Genomic DNA, 21,974 nt, shown 5'->3' with positions numbered 1-21,974 from the left:
CTTTGGGAGAAGTTCCTTGAGCTACACGAAGGGACGCCCGAAGCTAAGCTCGCGAGATTGGATCTGCTAAGGAATCAGTTAAGCAATATAAACTGGGAGCAAAAGAAACTGTTACACATCTTCACTCGAGAATGAAGGAACTAATCACCAAACTCACGAATCTCGGAGAAAAGGTAAGCAATCGGGATTCGCTAAGGTACGCACTTAATGCATTTCCTAGAACTACCGAGTGTGCATCATTAGTAGATGCTTACTATATATCTAAGGATTTAGAATCTGTTACCTTAGAAGAAATGTTTTCAACATTTGAAGTTCATGAAACGAGATGTGCAGATACGAAGAAGGAGCCGAAGCACAACATTGCCCTTAAGGGAAAGATGGATGAACAGAATTCAAAATCTTCTCTCGACGATGATGAAACGGTAATGATGGTAAGACAATTTAAAAAATTATTTAAATCTAGAAAAAAACTAACCATCTACAGGGTAGAAAGAAAAGAACAATCAGATGTTATCACTGCAATGAAGAAGGACACATTAACGACAACTACCCTAAATTGAAGAACAAGGACAAGGGTAAGAACAAGAAGCCCGTCTAAACGAACAAGCACAAAAACCTAAAGGCGATGTGTGATGAAACATCGTCCGAATTAGAGATTGAGGCTTTCTCTGGACTTGCGTTAATGGCAAGTCATCAAGACGACGAAAACGAAGCAAGCTCGTCCAAAATAAGCATCGAGAGCATCGATGAAGGGGGAATGACATCGGAAGAAAGTAGCAGTTTAGGGGAAGCTACGGATAACGAGATCGACAAGGTAATCAGGTACGATCTCTTCCTCCCGATGAGTTATTTAAATTTGTTAAGTTATTATCTAAAGACTATGGCAAATTAGAAAAAGAAAATAAAGAATTAAAATTAATTCTAGCCAAATCCTGCTTATTAGAAGATTTTGGAAAATGATAAATTGAAGACACAAGTAAAAAACTTGAAAAACCATACATGTTTAACTGTTCAAACTCAAAATTTTAAAAGACTAAGCTGGTATCTTGGATTTCATAGGGGTCAAATTAGAAAACTTCCCAAAAGTTATGTGCCTCCAAAATTTCTAATTAATTATGTAGGAAGAAACCTATATTGGGTTCCAAAAACTTGTATAAATTAAAAAGTTTAATAGGACTTAGGGCTTTCAGCGAGAAAATTAAATGTTTGAATTTCCTTAAGAGATTTTGTCTAGAAAGTGGTTATTGCTCCAATAACCAAGAAGGTCTAGTGTCTCGCCATAGCCTAGAAGTCAATTAATAAAATAAAATATTTAATTGACTAACTGATAAAATATTTAATTATAATTAAATAATGCTTTAAATAGTTACTTAAATATTTTTTTTATGTTTTTAACTTAGAATTTTTTTAAAAAAAAAATTAAGTTTTTTTTGGATGTATCAGCTTTACCTTACCAAAATTATTTCTACAAAATTATTTTTTGTAAATTTGTTTAACTTAGGAAATTATTGATGTTACAATTTTTTTGGTGATATCAAAAATATTTTTAACTAAGATTTTTTTTTCTAAAATTATTACAATTTTTTAAGTACTATCAAAATTATTTTTAAAATTTTCAAAAACTTGATAAGTTTTTCAAAATGTTGAAAATCAGAGTTTTTTTTAACTAAAAACTTTCTTATTTTTTAAAGTTACCCTTAGATTTTTTCCTTTTTGTACCCTATTTTTTATGCGATCAAAGGGGGAGAAGGGAAGATTAAGTCTAGGGGGAGGTAGTTTCAACTTTTTTGCATTTTAATTTCAAACTTATTGACTGCACTTTATGTTGGTTTACCCTAACTTAACTTGGGTTGCTCACATAAAAAAAGGGGAGATTGTTGGTACCTTAAGGTAGTTTTGATATGATCAAAAAGTTAAGTTAGATCCTGTTGTGTTTAACCCTATGTCTAAATGTGCAAGAACTTAGGAGCATAGGAAGTCGAGCAAAAGACACAACTAGCGAGAAGGATGGCATGGGAGAGAGCCGACAGGCTCGTTGGCTCGGTGCGTCTGAGGGACGAGATGCTGCGGAAGAGTACACGGGCGGACGAGAAGGTGACACGCGACGTTTCCGAGGGACGAGGAGCCGGAGCGGAAGCTTGCTCGAGGAGAAGGCTGAAAGTTGGGTTCAGGTGAGCCCTATTCCGGATGGCCAAAATCACCCAAGCGAGCGGAGCCGAAGCGGAAAACCCAGACCTATGCAAGCGGAACCGGATCAGGAGACCGGGACCAAAAGTCAACAAAATGTTGACTTTTGGTGCTCGGGGCGCCCGAACCAGTTCGGGGCTCTCGGAACCTAAGTTTTATCAAGATCGACGTGGACTTTGGTCGACCCATCGGGGATAAGGTTTTATCTCATTTCAGGCGCCCTGAGTAGGGCTATATAAGCAGCCCTGCTCCCAGAAGCTAAGTACAACAAGAATTACAAAGAAGCATCACTTGTGCGCTTTTAGTTTTATGTTTAGCTTCTTTTCTGTGCATTCATTGCTGTAAGAGGCTTCTCCACCCACAGGAGATTTTTAGTGCACTTTTTCACCTTGGATTAACAACCTCCCCAGTTGTAATCAAGTAATTCGCTATGCCTTTTCTTTTCATTTTCTTTATTATTTTTATGCAAGTGTTCTTTTATTGTAAGTTATAAGTTCGAGAAAAGTTTGTTTGTTTAATTTGTGTAGGGGCTATTCACCACCCCCCTCCCCCTCCTCTAGCCAGCTGCCAAGGGGCTTAACAGAAGGTTCGGCTAAAGATGAAGAAAAAGCAAGAAGACAAGAAGATCAAGAGTGTCTCATGAAAAATGACCTCAAAATGCTTTTTATATTCTTCAAGGAATACCAAGAGTCTCAAGGAATACAAAGAGTCTTTTCCTTTTGGTCTTCTTCCAATAATGATACCAATTATTCTCCATTAATCTATATTATCCTCCTAATGGGTTAGATTTAGTATATTAGATTAACCATTAACCTAATAAGCTATTAACCCAATATGGCTAATCATCTCATAATTTTCTCTTAGGACTAATACTAACAATATACACGAGTGTACAACTATGAAATATTGATAGCCAAAGAATAACCACCTATAGTACACACCATACATATTTGTACAACTATAAAATATGGATAGCCAAAGATGAGACTATATGGATATCAAGTAGATCATCTCTAAGGCTAAGCACATAAGTATCAAACTCATCTAAATAAGAATAGAATTAAGGTAATAAACTGCCTATCTAACCATACTCATACATTAAGGTCAATATACTAATGAAGTCAAGGAAAGAAAAATACCCACCTTTATCTGTAGGTCATTTTAACCATCTTCAAGACAAATGATCTACTTCAAGCTCAAAATCCTACAACATAGAACATAAATTATAACCAATTCTACCATAAGTCAAATAACCAATCCTAATCCTAAGCAGATTAGGAAACCCTAATTGAATTATTTTAATTATTCCACAATTCCTTCACATTCTGAGCTAAATTTCCCATAAGGTATTTAATGAACAAATCTTAGGAAGTGTGGGGATTTTGTTACCCTATAGCTTCTCCTACTTCGGCAGTACAGTGGGACATGATAGGCAACAAAGGATCGATGGTAGTGGCTCAATGGATGGAGCAATAACTAGAGAGGTAGGGAGCTGCACCGATGGTCATGTGCACAACAACGACTATGGAAAAATGGGATAGTAACAAGAGATATAGAGTCACATCTATTGTCCTAAGACTGTCAGTGTGAGATGGTGGTAGATCAGCACTTTGACATCATCTCAACCCTTCGATGACAACCCACAACAATCGGTCATGACTCCTTTCCCGAGTGGTAAAGGGTGGCACAACGACTATTAGTATTAGACCTATTACCAATTATGGGATGACTGACAGGGGCACCTTTTGTATCATATTTCACTTATTAATAAAAGGCAAAGTTGGTTATTATATTTACTTAAATTTAGTACTGAACAAATAATTATCCTAGAGAAGGAGGTTCTAATCTACAATATATAAATTAGTTGAATTGATAGTGAGACATTGCAGATATATATAGAACGCTACTCTTATATTTCTAGTCAAGCATTAATATACAAGGATAATATTAATTCATTAAGACTAGCATGTAGGTCAATGGATAACTTAATCTCACAAGTCATGGATATGAGATATCAGGTTGACACATGGGTATATATTAGAGAATATGTACTAAATGACCCGCCATGAGAATATTTCATGAATCATTATATGAGTATCATAAATATTCTCATGTGACTATTGGTATGAATATTCCTTAGACCTAAAGTTACTACGGTTCCCTACATAAGGAGTTGTGTACTTTAGTATCAACAAACGTCAGCTATAATATGGTGAACTATAAAGTTGATCACTGGGTATGCAATAAGTTATGCATAGTGATATGAGTAATGTTGATAGGATCTATCCATTCCATATGATGGAAGCAATATCTGCGGACCCCTTGATTAGTAGGACATAAGAATGCATGGCCATGCTCAAATGAGTTAATATGTGATATTGAGCATATTTGATTGAATGTGTCTACTTAGAGATCAAGAAATACAAAGATTAATAAGAGGATGATACAGTCTACGTCTCATTGATCAATCTAGATATCAAGGATAGAAGAATTGAGTCATACAAGATAATAAACATAGAAAGGTTAGGTTGGATCTCGACATTCTCGTCACTTGGGTAGCAATGATGCCTTACTAGATGTCACTCATTGTTTATGTATCTAAAATAGTTTTAGAGATATTGACAACGATATGAGAACCTATTGGGCCACACACAAAGAACAAATTAATTTGAAGATGGGTTCATATGATGGATCTTTGGATTAAGTCTAATTCAAATTGGATTCATTGAGTTAGACTTAATTGGATCCAACTATTGGATTGAGTCCAATTTGAATTAGACTCATTGAGTTAATTTAGATTAATGATTAATGAGTTAGACTCATTGAATAATTTGATGAATTTGAATTCATGAAGGAAGAGGAGTGTTCAATTTAGAATTGATCATGCATTGGAGGAAGAGTGGTCAATTTTGAGTTGCTCATGTATTGGATGCATTGGATGAAGACAAATATTAATGTCAATTAAGGCAATTTCATGAATGAGTACAAAAGGGGTTTTGATTCATTTTCATGAAAAGTTTTTTGTGTTCTTGCTCCTTTTCTTCCCTCTTCCACTCTTGGCTAAATCTTCCAAAAGGGGTTGCTAGCACAACCTTTGGTTGATTTTCTTCTCCACTTCTTGAGTTTGTGAGACGGACGGAAGATTTGTTCGTGTGGATACTGAAAGAGGCGTGAACATTTGATTGTGCTAAGATCCTAGCTGTTGGGAGTTCATATTCATACACCAAAGGTTTAACTCCCTTAACAAAACTTAGTATATGGTTTTCCTCTGCATGAATCTTCTAGAAAGGAACTTGTTTTCCTCTGTGCTTTCTGCGTGTTTAGCGCTATAGTTCCTAATAATGACTGAGGTGGCAATGATGTTGGTATCTAGGGATGAGGTTGTTCATCATGGCTTCAATTCTCAACGAGAAAAGCTATAGTGACATAGGCGGCTAGAAGGCGAGGTCGGTGAGGCACTAAGGCTGTGATCTTACGACGGGGCGAATCGAGAAAGCAGCAATGGATCAGCGAAGGGAACAATGGTAGCATCTCTCACACGACCGGAGATGTCACCGTCCTAGCCTCATGGGAAGGAACAACATCGACTTGGGGAGGAAGGGAGAGGGGCAATCAGGACGATAGCTTGGGTTAGGGAGAAGAAGAGAAGGGATCGGAAGAATAGGCTTCGGAAACTTAGGTTTTGATATTTATATCTTAGGTTAATTAATTATAACCTTATGTTAATTAAATCAATTAACTCTCATCTAAGTAATATTCCAAACAGGCTTTTCTTAGGCTAATAGATTCAACCCCTTAAACATGTCATACAAATTTGGTTTAAATCCTGTTTTTTTTTAAAAAAAATCTATAAAATTCTATAAGGTAATTTCTTAATTAATACTTATTATTTAATTGTCATATCTCATAATAACATGGTATGACATGGAAAAAAATCCTAACACAAAAGACTTACTTCCTTTGACATGGATTTACAACTACCACTAGCTTCCTTGGCCATGGATCCCTTTTGAAACAAATCAACGGTACTAATCAAAAATATATAAAAAAAAATCAATTAAATAACATTAATTATGAGATAGATAACATTCATATATACAAAAAAAAAACTCATGAAGAACCATCACCATCACCACCACCATCATCGGCATCATCATCACTGGAATTGGGAGGAATCTTACTTGGAGTGGAGCCTAACTAAAGATGTCCCATAATAAAGCCATATTGTAAGCACATTTTGTTGTGACAATCTGGGAGCTAGGGGGGGGGGGGATAAGTGAAGCTTCACCAATGCTAACATTAGGATTTTCTTAATATCCACCTCAAGATGACGTGACTAATCCAAAGATTCACACTCGGGCACACTCTCTACTATAAAAATAACTCCTTCTCGGAACAATCCAGAGGTGGGAAAACCTCATACAACTCAACAACAAAGATACAACTCAGAGTAAGAAGTAAATACAAGAATATAAATGAAAACCTCTTCTTACTTGATCTCTTGTTGAAGAAGATGCCTCTGGACCAATTGGAAAGTGTAGCAACACTTATCTTCCAAGCTCAAAGTCCAACGAATAGTAGTAGAGAAGAATCGTGTGAACATTGCTGTATTTGAACCTTGCCAACGACTTTATCCTTTGTAATCTAGGGTTCCCAATAGATTGGGCTTACTCCCAATCGATTGTCATATTAGATCCAGGCAATCCTAGCCATCCAAAGCTCAAAACCTACGTAACATTCATATCCCAATCGATTGGTTGATCGATTGGGGTAGCTGGATCGATTAACTGATCGATCCAAATGTCTTCTATGCTCTCATAGAAGACCCCATAATCGATTGAGCAATAAATTCCGTCTGCCTTGCATTATTGTGAGAAAATCAACTCCAATTGATCAACCGATCGATTAGAGTATCCCAATCAATCGGTTGATCAATTGGAGCATCTCAATCGATCAGTTGATCGATTAGGGAGCACACTGTGCTCTCACAATTTCACCCCAATCGATCAACTGATCGATTAAGCTCCTCGCGTAAAAAACACACTACCCAATTGATCCATTAATCGATTGGGCTCTGGCTCAATCGATCACCTCATAATTGACCAACTCAAACTTTCTTAACTCAAGTCTAGGGTTCCCACATCCAACATTCAGTCAAACATGACCTATTAGGACTCCTCATTGTCTAGCATTCGGTCAACATTGACCTGTTAGGACTTCGTCACTAAGTGTCCAATCAATTCTTTGATCCACTTGGACTTTCCTCTTTGTGCCAAGTGTTTGGTCAACCTTGAACCACTTGAACTTACCGTCTTGTGCCAAGTGTCTGGTCCTCTATGATTCACTTGGACTTCTAAACACTAGATGTTCGATCAGCCTTGACCCACCTCGATTTCCACATATTTGGCTTCACTCACAAGGGCTTTTCACCACCAGCTCCGCTGACCAAGATTTTCCTTTGCCTAGTTTCACGCAGTAGGGATTTTCATCTGACTTCACTCACTAGGATTTTCCTCTATCTAGCTGTTAGAGTGTATACTAAAAGCCTAGTTTTTTGTAAATATTTATTTTAAAATAAAGAATCACATTGGTCAAATGTCTACATTTATATGCTAAGTGTAGTTGTTCAATTAATTTATATTGTAGATAACATAGTGTGTGGTGTCACACACAGAAGATCATGTTATCAATTCCTTATAAATTATAAATAGTAGCTCACGACTAAGATGGAAAGGAACAAACCATTGCAATAGTCATAGTGTAATTTGGTATTAATTTATCTTAACTATAAAATTACACTAGTACACTCTGAGTGTATTGAGCAGAATCATTTAAGGTAAGTTCTTTTTATACTGACTGAATAAAAGAACAAAACTTTTATTATTATGGAAGTGTGTGCTCTTAATCCTGATATAATAACAAGCACATATATCTAGTATTTATTTCTTTGACTTATCAATGGATGAGGTTTAGTTTGATAAATCAAGATGCCCGATAAGTCGAGAAATGATATTATTTATAGTGTGTTTTGTTGATTATAGAAGGAAACTGTGTCCTAGTAATATAGGTTGATAATGTCCCCAAGAGGAGCTCATAAAGATTGTCATGTAAACCCTACAGGTGGACTTAGTCCGACATGACAATAAGGTTGAGTGGTACTACTCTTGGAGCTAGATATTAATTAAGTGAGTTGTCGGTAACTCATTTAATTAGTGGACATTCGATATCTTAAACACAGGGAGATTAACACACTCATGATAAGAAGGAGCCCATATAGTAATATGGGATTGATGCAGTAGTTCAATAATAACTCTTTAGTGGAATGAGATATTATTAATGAACTCGAGTTCGGTGTTCGGGGAGAACACGGGAAGCTCAAGTTCATCGGGAGACCAAAACCAATTCCTCCTCTCGGTCCCTGTCATAGCCTCTTATTTATGAAGTGTTATACTCACCCATATCCACCTTCTTACTCACCTTAAGGTGGTCGGCCAAGCCTAGCTTGGAGCCCAAGCTAGGGCCAACCAAACCAAGGTGAGATGGTTTAAAGAGGTGGCCAGCCCTAGCTTGAACCCAAGCTTGGTGTGGCCGGCCACAATAAATTAAAAGGATTTTATTTTTGAAATATTTCTTATGTGGAAGCCATGGTTTTAAAAGAGAGTTTAAAATTTAAATCTTTTCTTTTATAGTTTTCTACAAAAGATTAAGAGAAATGTTTGATATCTTTCCTTATTTGTAGTTAAAAGGAAGATTTTAATTTTTGATAAAACTTTCCTTTTTAACCATCATGATTTTAAAGGAGAGTTAAAAAATTTTAAATCTTTCCTTTTATAGTTTTTACAAAAGATTAAGAAAAGATTTGATATCTTTCCTTATTTGTACATTGAAAGGAAGATTTTAATTTTAGAGAAAACTTTCCTTTTTGTAAATCATCCACATGTTTTAATAGAGAGATTTTAATTTATAAAAGTTTCTTTTTATGACCAACCATGAAGGGAATTTTTAAAAGAGAAATTTTTATTAAAAATTTTCGGAAACAAATTAGAAAGTTTTAATTTTGTGTTTAAAACTTTCCTTCCTTGGAGGATTAGATATGACCGACCACATTAATAGAGAAAATGATTTTTAATTAGTTAAATTTTCCTTTTCAATGGCAAGGAAAATAAGGAAGTTTTTATTAAAACTTTCCTTATTTGTCAAGACCAAGGAATATAAAAGAGAGGGTAGAGGTGCCTCACCTCACACAACAAGAATATACATCTAGTATTCCTCTCTTCTTTTCCTTGTGATGACCAACCCTCATCTTCTTCCTCTCCTCCTTTTCTTCTTCATTGGTGGCCGGCGGCATCAACCCTCAAGGAGCTTGTTGGTGGCCGGATTTTGCTTGGAGAAGAAGTAGAGAAAGGAGACTTTGTTTCTAGCATCCCTTGGAGCTTGGTGGTGGTGGCTGAACCTCATCTTCTCTTGGAGTTCTTGTGGTGGCCGAAACTTGCTTGGAGAAGAAGGAAGCTTAGGTGGATTCTCATCTCGGTAGATCGTCGTCCACACGATGTCCGAGATAAGAAGAGGAATACGGCAGAAGATTGTGAGGTCTATAAGCTATAAAAGTATAACTAGTTATTAATTTCCGCATCATAACTAGTTCATCCTTTTATTTAGATCTTGAAATACCAAACACAAGAGGCTAATGAATCTAGGCAATTGAATTTATCTTTTTCGATTTTGTGTTTCTTTTGGTTTTCGAACTTGTGATTCGATTGTTCTTTTTGGCTAAACCTAGGGTTACTATAAGGAAATTAAATATTAAATTTCATTGAAAGACTTTGTCTAGGAAGTGGTGGATGCTCCCATACCCAAGAAAGCCTAGTATCTCGCCATGTTTAACCTGAAAGTCAATCTCTAAAATTAATATTTAATTGAATTTGTAACATGGGTGGATTTGGATCAATAATGTTAAGCATCATTTGCGATCCAAATCTAAACCACTAAGAACAGATAAGTTGAATTTGGAATCAATAATGTTAAGTTCCGTTTTTTATTCCAAATTTAATTTCTAAAGAACACAATAGGTTGTTAGGAATGGTTTAGGACTTATACAAAATTTTTGTACAGGGGAACCGGTACGATATTCCCAGTAGCAACCAACACTAGCTTCACTCACTAAGGCTTTTCACCTGGCTTCACTCACCAGGACTTTTCCCACTGCCTAGCTTCAATCACTAGGGCTTTTCACCTGGCTTCACTCACTAGGACTTTTCTCACTGCCTAGCTGATATGCGTAGATTATATACACTTTTATACATATTTTGATACATATGTACTTATATTTTATGACCATAATCTATGTTTATTGATCCTATTTCATTATAATATCATATTTCTACTCCTTTTATTCAGAGATATACTTTTTGCTTATTTCCATTGACAAGATGTGATTTGGAGTGAAAACAGTGCTTGTAGATGACTCGAAGAGCAAACGAAGAAAAAGGGTTTGGCCGTGTGGAATCCACACGGTCGTGTCACATGCCATAGGAGGAGAAGCCCCCTGCCGTGTGAACCCACATGGCCGTGCGATTAGGAAGAGATGAATAAAGACCCGATCGTGTGGATTCCACACGGTCATGTTAACAAAATAGAGAAGGAGCAAACCTCGGTCGTGTGGATCCACACGACCGTGTGGATTTTCTAGAGCTGGAGCCAACTGTGACCATGTGAATCCACACGACCATGCTACTGGACCAGAGCCCAAGCAAACCTTGGTCGTGTGGATCTCACACGACCATGGCATGTGCCATGTCAAGTGAAAACAAGGTTGTGTTGAATCCTGGGCAGACTGCAGACTTATTTTGAAATGACCATAACTTTATGCTTGGTTGAAATTATAGGCTATTATTTATACCAAAACGTAGCTAACTTCAAGATCTATAACTTTTATTCAGGGTTAATAGAGAGAAAGTAGGATATAGCCATGTTAAAAGGTACGACCATGCCTCCCAGCCGCGACTTCATGGGGACCTCCACCCAGACTGCAGACCAAACTTTGAACCACTATAACTTTCAACTCGGTTAGAACCAGGGCTCAATCCAAATATAAGATTGTAGATAATTTCAAGGGTTACAACTTTTTTCAGGGTAAATTAGAATAAAACTAGGTTTAAGGGGAGAAAAATCTAGTTTACTGGACCCTTTTAATCCTAATTTTCCCGAGTAGTTTGGAGGAGTTATAAAAGGGTCAAGAACCTCATTCTTTGACTCATCTTGGGTTTGGGGCTTGATCCCTCTCTTTGAGGAAGGGTTCTTCCCTTAGGGGAAAACCATAAAGCTTCTATCTACCTCTATTCCTTGTTGATCTGTCCATCCCCAAAGCAAGAAGTAACCTAGAAGACTAGAGACACACCGATAAGCATTATCTTCTCTCTCAATCTATGTTTTGAGTTGTAGATGCTATACTTATTATCTCTTGGTTGTTTCTTCTTTGATATAGAGTAGATTCTATAGATCTAGGATGTAGGAAGTAACTACGATGTAATGTGATGTATAAACTATATATTTAGATATATTTTTTTATTCAATGAAGTGTTTCTGTCATGTTCTATATATGTTGTGCCTTCTATGTGTTTGATAAAATGTGTGAATGGTGTAAACATGTAGATATGTATTGATTATTTACCCCATAGGGGGAATGCCTAAGATCTTATGACTGAGGGGCTCTAGTGATAAGGGTATCCCATTTTTGGGCATCTACGACATTGCCTTGAAAGGGAGGATAATTCTCCTCAAGGAAACATCTAATTAGGTTTAATGGGTTATCTTTAATCCTATGTTAATAAGTGTCCTGTGTAATCTAGTGATTGTATGATCGGGGACCCCTAGTGACAATGGTATCCCTTTAACCAGACTCGCTAGGTTATCTCTTCTACTTAGTGGCATCAGACACCAATAGGGGTAGCACTCCGACATGACCACCGTGAGGTAGTGTCTGAACCTAAAAAATCTTAACCTAAATTATCACTATGAGTTGATTTGATCTCTAGGGTTCGACCGACTAATCCCGACATTTTATCAGTTGAACAAGGTAAAAATCTTAACCTAAAAAATGTTAATTTCCTACAAAATAAAGTTAGAATAATAGGTAGATAAGGTATTTTGATAGTCTCTGGACTGTCCTATTTTGACATTTGGATTTCCTAGAAATCCTAGCTTGAATCAATGCCTACAGTTCTCTCAAAGGAGAATGCGTCCTCAACTACTCCTCTCAGAAGAGATTACCTTTTGTGAAGCCGGTCCTCAAGACCATCTGAACTTTTGCTCAGCATCTGAGATATCGGGACTTCATGTTGGACGTCCGATGTCTGACGCATCCAGTCTTCCACCTGGTCTCCGTAACCCCTAGGACTTTTACTTAGCATCCTTGACCCTAGGATTTCATCCAACATCCTTAACCCACCAAGACTTTGCCCAGTCCCCTTGACCAGGACTTCATTACTTAACCACAGCTAGGACTTTCCACTTACTTAACCACAGTTAGGACTTTCCACCAGCCTAACTATAGCTAGGACTTTTCTTTGCCTAAGATCACTTAGGACTTTCCTACATACTAGGTGAAAATCCTGGGGGTCGCGGACACCAGGTGGAAGACTGCACAGGTCATGGAGCGGACGTCCAACATGAAGTCCTAAAGTCTCAGACTCTGAGCAAAAGTCTAGACAGTCTAGAGAATTAGTCTGGTAAAGGGTAATTTCTCCTGAGGGGAGTAGGTGAGGATACGTTCTCCAAAGAGGGAACAGTAGGCATCAGTCTGACCTAATATTTTTATGAAACTCAAAATCAGGACCAGACAGTCCGAAGGTTGTCAAATCTTATCATTCTTTACATATTATTTGTCTAGACTAACCTTATTTCGTAGAAAATCAACTTGGCAAAAATGGTGGTTTGGGCACCCAAATTGACTTGAATGGTGAATGCCCTAGCTATCTGGGCGCCCAGAGCTGTTCTAGGTGTCCGGATGGCCAAATATGATCTGCTCGCTAAGCTGGACCGCGAGGGTTGGTCAGACCTTCTTCACGGTCCAGGCGCTCGGAGGGGGTCTAGGTGCCCAGAGGTGGATAACCTTTGCCGATCAACTTTTGACGAGAGCACGCCACATTAGCACGGTCTGGGAGCCCAAGAGGGGATCCATACGCCCAAAATGGGATATAAAAGAATGATTCGACTCGTGGATCAAAAACAACATTCTAAACAACTTTTGCTTCTTCGTGTTGCTCAGAAAATACCTCCTCAATGCCTGAAAGCTGCTTCAATGACGACTGCGCTGAAGATCTAATCCTCCAAGTCATCAGTATTATTTTTATTCATGTTACATATGTTCAAATTGTAATCTTCTATTGTAACTTTTCGATTGATTAGTATTTTCCCAACGAAAGTAGTCTCACGTGTGGGCCTTGGAGTAGGAGTCACCACAAACTCCGAACCAAGTAAATCTTGGTCGAGTTAGCATTGTTCTTTTGTCTCTTTCTTTATTCCGCTGCCTTTTCTCTCTCTCTAATTGTTTTAAAATGAACATGAAAATCATGAGCTCTATTCAACCCTCCCCTAGCATATCTCGACCCTACAATTGGTATCAAAGCGAGGTCGCTCTAAATTGGTGAAACCATCAATTGAGCAAGGGGTTCCTTTTTGAAAGAAAAACTATATATCATTTTTTATTAGAAATACGCCTTTCATTTTTTTCCCCTCAATTTTTTTTTTGAAAAAATCACTTTCATTTTTTCTCCATTGGGCAGAGTTGGTGAAATATTGCATTTAATAAAATTTGTCATAATATTTTTTATTATTACTTTTTTATTATTTTATTTTTTTCTCAAAATTAGTGAAACACCCTTATTTTATTTTTCTCCAGCACTACTAATCCAAGACTAAGTCTTGGGATAAGTTTTCTTATTTTATTATGTGTAAGATTTGTTTCTTAAATGGCTTACCAAGAAGGCTATAGGAGCACATGCCCACCACTCTTCTCCGAGGAAGATTTTGTCACTAGAAGAGTTGAATGGAGTATCACCTCAAAACATAAGTCGAGATGTGGATCATCATCTAAACCGGCTTCGTACTTCCAATCGACGACACTGGACAATCAGTATCCTGTAAAAATTGGGACCAAAGAGTAATGAAGAAGATCAAAGATGATGCAAAGGCAACCCAAACTCTTCAATGTGGCTTAACCAAAGAAGAGTTGAACCGGGTCAACTCCTTCAATAGTGCCAAGGAATTATGGGAAAAGCTAATTGAGATGCATGAGGGTACCTCCGACACTAAGGTAAGCAAATGATACTTAATTTTGAATAATCTATACAATATTAAAATGTAGGATAGTGAGTTGATGAGCCAACTCCACGCTCAGATCCAAGATCTTGATGTGTTACCACAAGCACACGGTCATCGTCAAGTAATAAAATTTATATAAGTTGATCCCACGAGGACTGAAGATCAAATGCTAATCAGTTTTGCACTTTGAATTTAGGTAGACAAAATTAATAATTATTTGTATTGGGGTTTCAACTATGACGTGAAAAAAAATAAAAGAAAGATAATTGAGGAAGTCCTTAGTTCAGAAGATGTTCTAGGCTATTAGTTTCATTGTAATGGTGAATGTTGTGCAATGAATTCACCCATTCCTAGTTGTCCACTTGTAAGTTTGCAAGACAGTCTAAATTACTACCGAATACCACCCCACAATGGTATATTGGAGTACTTCCCCTGCTAATAACCAAGTATGTCATGAAGTGAAGAAGTAACTTAGAAAGTCAGCGTTTTCAGTAGAGAACCTCCTGTCACAAGGCCTCCGCCGGGTGTATGTCTTTAGATTACGTAGGTCACTTGCGTAGCATATGATTAGGGAAAGCCCATTAGGTCAAGTGATAGACTTATCCATATATAGAATTGTTCTCCCTTAAGAGGTTACATTCCATATAGAAGGATAGTTGCCTTAGATACTCAACGTTAAACAAGTATCCTAAGGTCATACCGAGCTATATCAGAGTGTACACTCAAAAGAGACAACAATTTATAAATCAATTTAATGAAAATTCAGGTTCACGCCCAGACATAGACACACAATAATGTATCTAACTCAGAAATTAGATCTATACATACAGAAATGTAATCTAGATAGATAAATTTATGTTCATAATGAAAGCCTACTTGCTAAAATTTCATCAAATAGAACAAGTGTCATACAAGCTTCATCAAACAAGGAAATTAGAAATTCAATAGAGTTTAAAATATCCACACGTTAAAATTACTTCCTACGTCTTAGAGTAATAGAAATCTACTCCATAATTAGAAGAACTACAATCCAAGAACTCCAATACATAAGAATTTCAAGAACCCTAAGGAAGGGAAGGAAAAACTTATCCTTGATGTCAAGTGAAGCCCTTGGATATAGATCTTGGAGTGCCGATGAGGATGGAGCAGTAGGATGACCTTGGATCATCCAGATGACACCTCCAGATGCAAGGATTTGACCTAGATGGTCCCTTCTCGTCTTCGATTTTCCTCCTCTAGGAAGAGGATGAAGTGTCCATTATATAGAGGTGAGGGCACGGGATGGTCGTTCCTTGGGACATGGCCTGTGTCATTTGGCATGGGCAAGGCCACCCCTAGCTCTCTGGTCGTGTCGTTTGGCATGGACACAACAAGAGCCAAGCTAGTTTTGGCTATGGTTACCTGGTCTTGCCATTTGGCATGGCCAAAGCTTTCTCTGGTTTTTGGTCGTGCTAAATAGCATGGCCAGAATAGAGTCTGCTCTGTTCATCCCTTCTTGGTCGTGCCTTTTGGCACGACCTGATCTTCAAATCTAGGTTTTGGAGGCATGGTCGTGCCTCCAAGCACGACCCCAGTCAATACTACTATGGAAAAAGGCATGGGCAAACTCCTGGTCATGCCATTTGGTATAGCCATGCTCATTTCTGCACTGGTTCTTCTTCTTGGTTGTCCTATTTGTCACAGCCCTTATCTTCATGCTTCCTTGGCCATGCCTCAAGGTATGGTCAGGCCCAATTTGCATCTGAAATGACTTGGGCACTCCAATCCTTGCTTTTCTATCCTCGGGGTAGACAAGGTTGGGTCATGATCTTCTTCAATTGATCTTCTTTTGTGTCTTTAGATTCCTTTTCCACTCCAAACTGCTCCTAAAAGTTAAAACAAATACCGAGTAGATCTCTAGAGGTAAAATAGAAATTATGCTGAAATTATCATGATAAAGGGTGCAAAAGCATAGATCATAGGCAATGAATACATAAAGACGTGCATTAAATAATGTAAAATAACATATATAATCTATGCACATTAGACCTACTCAACGGTCTCCATGCAATCGATCAGAAGGTAGAAAATCATGATATTATAAGGTATGCCCTCAATGCTTTTCCAAGGAACACTTTGTGGGTATCCATGGTGGATGCTTACAAAGTTTCTAAGGATCTCTCTCAAATTAGGTTAGATGAATTATTTTCAAAATTTGAATTGGATGAATAGACTAACACACTTCTAGCCAAGAAAGGTATTGTGTTGGTTGTAGGTACAAGAAAGATGAAGGAGACTAAGAAAAAGTACCAAATCAAACCCTAGTTTGAAGACAAATCTGACTTAGAAGACGACGATAAAATCACTGCAGAGCTTATGAAACTGGTACAAAAATTGTACAAGAAGAAGAGAGCTTCACCAAACAAGAAATCAAGAAGGCGACTCACTCGAACACGAAGGCCAAGTCTGAAGTTACCTACTACGACTGCAACAAGAAGGGACATTACAAGCTAGAATGTCCAAACCAAAAGCAACAAAGAAGGAAGGCTTTGAAAGCAACATGGTCCAAATTCTTGGAAGACTCCGATGAAACCTGAGCAATCTAGCTTCCTTGCTCTACAAGTACAAGCTCATGTTGTTGAGACTAAATCTGAGTCTGAGACAAAATCAGAAGTTGAGTCCAAGCGAAGCCACAGATCTGTATTCTATTATGAAGGTTCCCAATCCACTATAAGTACTTACTTAATACGATCACATAATTTAATATTTTACTTATCAAGAAAATTAGCTAAGTCTAATATCCAGGTCAAGACTCCAAAAGAAAATTGAATCCCTTATGGAGAAGACAAACCCAAGTCCTTTGACTAAGCCAGTTCAAAGTGGAAATTCAACTCAAGTCCAACAACTTGAGGAAAAAAAATTAATTTGAAAACTCAAGTCAAAGGACTTAAAGACATGTTGGAATGATTCACCTTAGATTCTAAGAATCTTGATTTGATTCTTAGAAAACAAAGGGGCGTATACAACCGAACTGAACTTGGGTACAAGGCTAGACATTGATTCAAATCTTACTTGTCTTTAGTGAATTGATCAACTAAGAACCTAGTCCAAGCATGGGTCCCCAAGTCTAACTTGATTAATTAAGTTGGACTTGATTAATATTGGATTCTCAAGGATCAAATCCACTATCTTGATAGACCTCATCAAGGCTATGATCTAGGGGGAGCCAATAGAAAGATCATCTTTATTAATAAACCTGATTGATACTTGATTTACTACTTTTTCCTTATGCATGCTTAGATCAGGATAGATAAGGACTTAGGTTTAATCAACACTTGTTTAGTTAGACCAAGGATTTTTAGAAAGAAAATTAAATATTTAATTTCTTTAAAAGGTTTTTTCTAGAATTGGTTGTTGTTCTAATATCTAAGAACACTTAGTGTCTTGCCACAGTCTGGAAGCCAATTATTGAAATGAATATTTAATTGCCTAACTGTTAAACCTTAGTCTAACTCAAATATAAATCAATCCTTAGATTTTTAATCAAAATTAAAGATAAAATTAAATTCATAAAACCCATAAGGTTCCTTGATTGATAATCTAGAAAATGGTGAGATGGATTTAGGTTAAAATAAAAATTAGTAAAATCAAATCTAACTTAAATTAAATCTTTAAATCAAAGATAATATAATTCAAATTAATCAAATTTAACTTAAACTTAATCAAACTTAACCAAACTTAAACTGAATCCAATTAAACTTAATTTAATCTTCAAATGCTAATTTTCAAATTTCAAACTCAATTATTCTTTAAATTTAATTATTTAAACTTAAATATTTTTTGAATTTTCAAACCATACTAAACTTCAAAAAACTTAATTTTCAAATTTTAATTAATTTTTAAATCTTAATTAAAAGTCTCAAAATTTAAAATTAAATGTTTTGAAATATTCTAAAATTCAAACTTATTTTTTAATATATCAAAATTCAATCTTAAATATTTTCAATTTTCAAACTCAAATTCAGACTTAATAAAATTCAAACTTAAAATCAACTTTCAAAATTAACTTAACTTCATCTCACACAAACTCATAAGATGAATATGTTTGATAACTTAAAAATGGTGAGATAGAAAATCAAGAAAATAACTAATATTTTTATGTTTCTCATGCTTGGACCCTAGGACCCTCAAACTTAAATAATTTACTTAAATTTTTTTAAGGCATTAATCAAGGGAGTGTGAAAGAAGTTAAACATTTTTTTTAAAAATGGTATATTTCAAATTTTCAAAGTTAAATATATTTTTAAGTTAAAGTTTTTTTAAAAAAAATAAATTTTCTCAAAGTTAAAATATTTTTCAAAATTTTCAAGTTAAATATCTTTTTATGTTAAAGTTTTGTTTTAAATCTCAAAGTTAAATTTTCTCGAAGTTAAAGTATTTTTCAAAAAGAAAGTAAGTACTTTTCAGTAAATAAGTTACTTCTTCAAAGTTAAGTTTTCTTTAAGAAAATTCTTTGAATTTTTTGGGGGTTAAGTTAAATGAAAAAAGGAAAAGTGAAATTTTTTACTTAACTAAGTTTTTTAAACCAAGTACTTAACTATGTTCTTTTGAAAAGCTAAGTACTTAACTAAGTTTATTTTTAAAAGATAAAAACTTAACTAAGTTTGTATCAAATCTTTTTAAAGGTAAGTGTTTAGCTAAATTTTTTAAAGAAACTCTTTTAAAGCTAAACATTTTTTCAAAATGAAAGTTAAGTGACCCGTTCAAGGGGAGCTTAAGGGAAAAGATTAAAAGTTATATTCTAAAATTTAAAGCTTTTAAACAACTTTTTCTCTCTCTACTTAAAGTACTCTTTTTTATATAAGTCAAAGGGAGAGAGAAAGGTTAAAGTTAAGTTAACTTAAGTGAAAACATATATTTTTTAAGTGGGAGCTTTTTAAAAAAAAAAAATTCAAATTATTTTACTTATGCTCATGCTCATGCTCAAATTCCTTATATTGAATTAATTTTTGTTATGTTTTACTTAACTTTAAACTAAATTGTCATAATAAAAAAGGAGGAGATTGTTGGTGCAGGGAGCACCAGACGATTGAGCTTATGTTTTGATAATGGCAAAGAGGTTCAAAGTTAAGTTATCTTGTGATCTAACAAGGTTGAACTAAGTGTGTAGGAAAGTTTTAAGTGATCTTAGGTAAAGGAAGGTTCTAGCTATGGTTAGACAGGTGGAAAGTCCTAGCTGCGATTAGGCAACGAAGTCCTAGTCCGGGGGATTGGGTGAAGTCTTGGCAGGTCGAGGACTTTGGATGAAATCCTAGAGTCGAGGACTCTAGGTGAAAATCCTAGGGGTCGCGGACACCTAGAGGAAGATTGGACAGGTCATGGAGCGAATGTCCAACATAAAGTCCTAGAGTCTCAAACACTAAGAAAAATTCTAGACGGTCTGGAGGACAGATCTGCCAAAAGGTAATCTCTCCTAAAAGGAGTAGGTGAGGACGCATTTTTTGAAAAGCGAACAGTAGACGTCGATCCAACCTAGAGTTTATGTAAAACTTAAAGTCAAGATCGGACAGTCTGAAGGCTGTCAAATCTTGTCATTCTTTACATATTATTTGTCTGGACTAACCTTATTTTGTAGAAAATCAACTTAGCAAAAATGGTGGTCCATGCGCTCAGACTAGCTTGAATGGTGAACAACCCAAGCGGGGCACCTGGCCAGGAGCCCTGGCGGTCTGGGTGCCCAAGCTGTTCCGGGCACCCGGATGACCAAATGTGATCTGTTCGCTGAACTGGAGTGTGAGGATTGGTCGGGCTTACGTCACAGTTCGGGCACCCGGAGGGGGTCCGGGTGCCTAGAGGCAGTTAACCTTTGCCGATCATCTTTCAATGAGAGCACACCACATCATCATGATCCAAGCGCCCGGGAGGGGATCCAGGTGCCCAGAATCGGATATAAAAGAAGGCTTTGACTAATGTCTCAAAAATAACATTCTGAACAACTTTCGCTTCTTCGTGCTATTCAGAAAATGCCTCATCGACACCCGAAAGCTGCACCAACGATGACTGCACTGAAGATCTAATCCTCCATGTGGTTGGTATTGTTTTTATTCAAGTTACTTGTATTCAAATTGTAATCATCTATTGTAACTTTTTGATTGATTAGTATTTGCCCAATAAAAGCACTCTCACGTGCGGGTCTTGGAGTAGGAGTCATCATAGGTTCTGAACCAAGTAAATCTTGGTCAAGTTAGCATTGTTCTTTTGTCTCTTTCTTTATTCCACTGTCTTTCCTCTCTCTCCTATTGTTTTAAAATGAATGTGAAAGTCATGAGCGTTATTCCCCCCCCCCCCCCCCCAACTCCCCCCTCTAGCACATCTTGATCATATAGAGCTCTCTCCTATAGTGATTTACCTTACCATGTAGAATCGCTTGACTCTACCTTGATTCACCAGGTTTTCCAGACAATTGTCAAGTCCACAGACCCAACTAGATTTCGGTCAGCTATCAGATCCCATGGACCCAACCATACTTCCAGCTAGATATCAGGTCATTTCTTGACCTATCTGGACTTCTACACCAGCTATCATGTCTCCAGACCTAGTTAGATTTTAGTCTAGTGTCAAATCAGTCAAGTCCTACACACTTGGTTGAAATGTAAAATCATAACATATCTAACTTTAATCCACTTGTCATTCATCAAAACTTAGGTTTGACCATTGGCATCAACTGCATCAACAATCTCTCCCTTTTTGATACAATGATAACTTGGGTTAAAGTTAGAAAAAAATATGAAAACATATATAATAAGAATAAAAACGATGTAAGGGAAATCAAAATGAATTTCTTAATCATTTTTAGGGCTAAGTCTTTTTTAGAATTTCTTAGTTTTCTTACTTTTTCATACTTAAACCATAACCCTCCCCCGTTGACATTCATCAAAAATATACAATTAAACAAGAGTAAGCAAAGAGATGGGAGGGTGTAAAAAATTTAGAAGGTAAATAGATCAAGTAGAGAAATTAAAAGACACTTGTTGCAGAGAAATTAAAAGATAATGCTTTTCCAGAGTGATTTGCAAAGTATTTAAAGTTAATTTTCAAAGAAAATTTTTAAAAGAGTTTTTCAAACCATTTTTTAAAATATTTTCAAGGCAATTAGCTAAGGAAACATTTTCAAAATGTTTTTCAAAACAAGTTTAACAAAGTGGAAAAAAACATTTTACAAGGCTTTTTCAATGTAATTTTAAAGAAAGTTTTTGTATAAACTCTTCAAATATGTTTAAGGACTTTTTGTAGGTTAATTTCAAAGTATTTTCAAAACAATTTATAAAGTCATTTTCAAAACATTTTTCAATGTAAAATAATTTTGGAAACATTTGCAAAATAAGTTTCAATAAGGTTTCAAAAGAATTTTTAAACCAACACTTTGCAAATATTTGCAAGGGAAAAAGAAAATTTTTGAAATAAAACTCTTTGAAAGTAATTTTTAA

General features: G+C 36.2%; 1 protein-coding gene across 1 annotated transcript in view; it reads right to left on the bottom strand.

The window, feature by feature from the left end:
* Nucleotides 1-6,297: 6,297 nt before the first annotated feature.
* The window catches only part of LOC122043630 (probable protein S-acyltransferase 22), a 59,480-nt gene continuing 43,803 nt past the window's right edge, over nucleotides 6,298-21,974 (bottom strand). The window contains exon 4 of the mRNA XM_042604237.1: nucleotides 6,298-6,384. Coding sequence (XP_042460171.1) covers nucleotides 6,298-6,384 — 87 coding nt within the window. The remainder of the gene's footprint in view (nucleotides 6,385-21,974) is intronic.

The sequence above is a fragment of the Zingiber officinale genome, chromosome 2A (genome assembly GCF_018446385.1).
Source record: "Zingiber officinale cultivar Zhangliang chromosome 2A, Zo_v1.1, whole genome shotgun sequence".
Lineage (NCBI taxonomy): Eukaryota > Viridiplantae > Streptophyta > Magnoliopsida > Zingiberales > Zingiberaceae > Zingiber > Zingiber officinale.
This window is presented reverse-complemented; position numbering and strand designations above follow the sequence as displayed.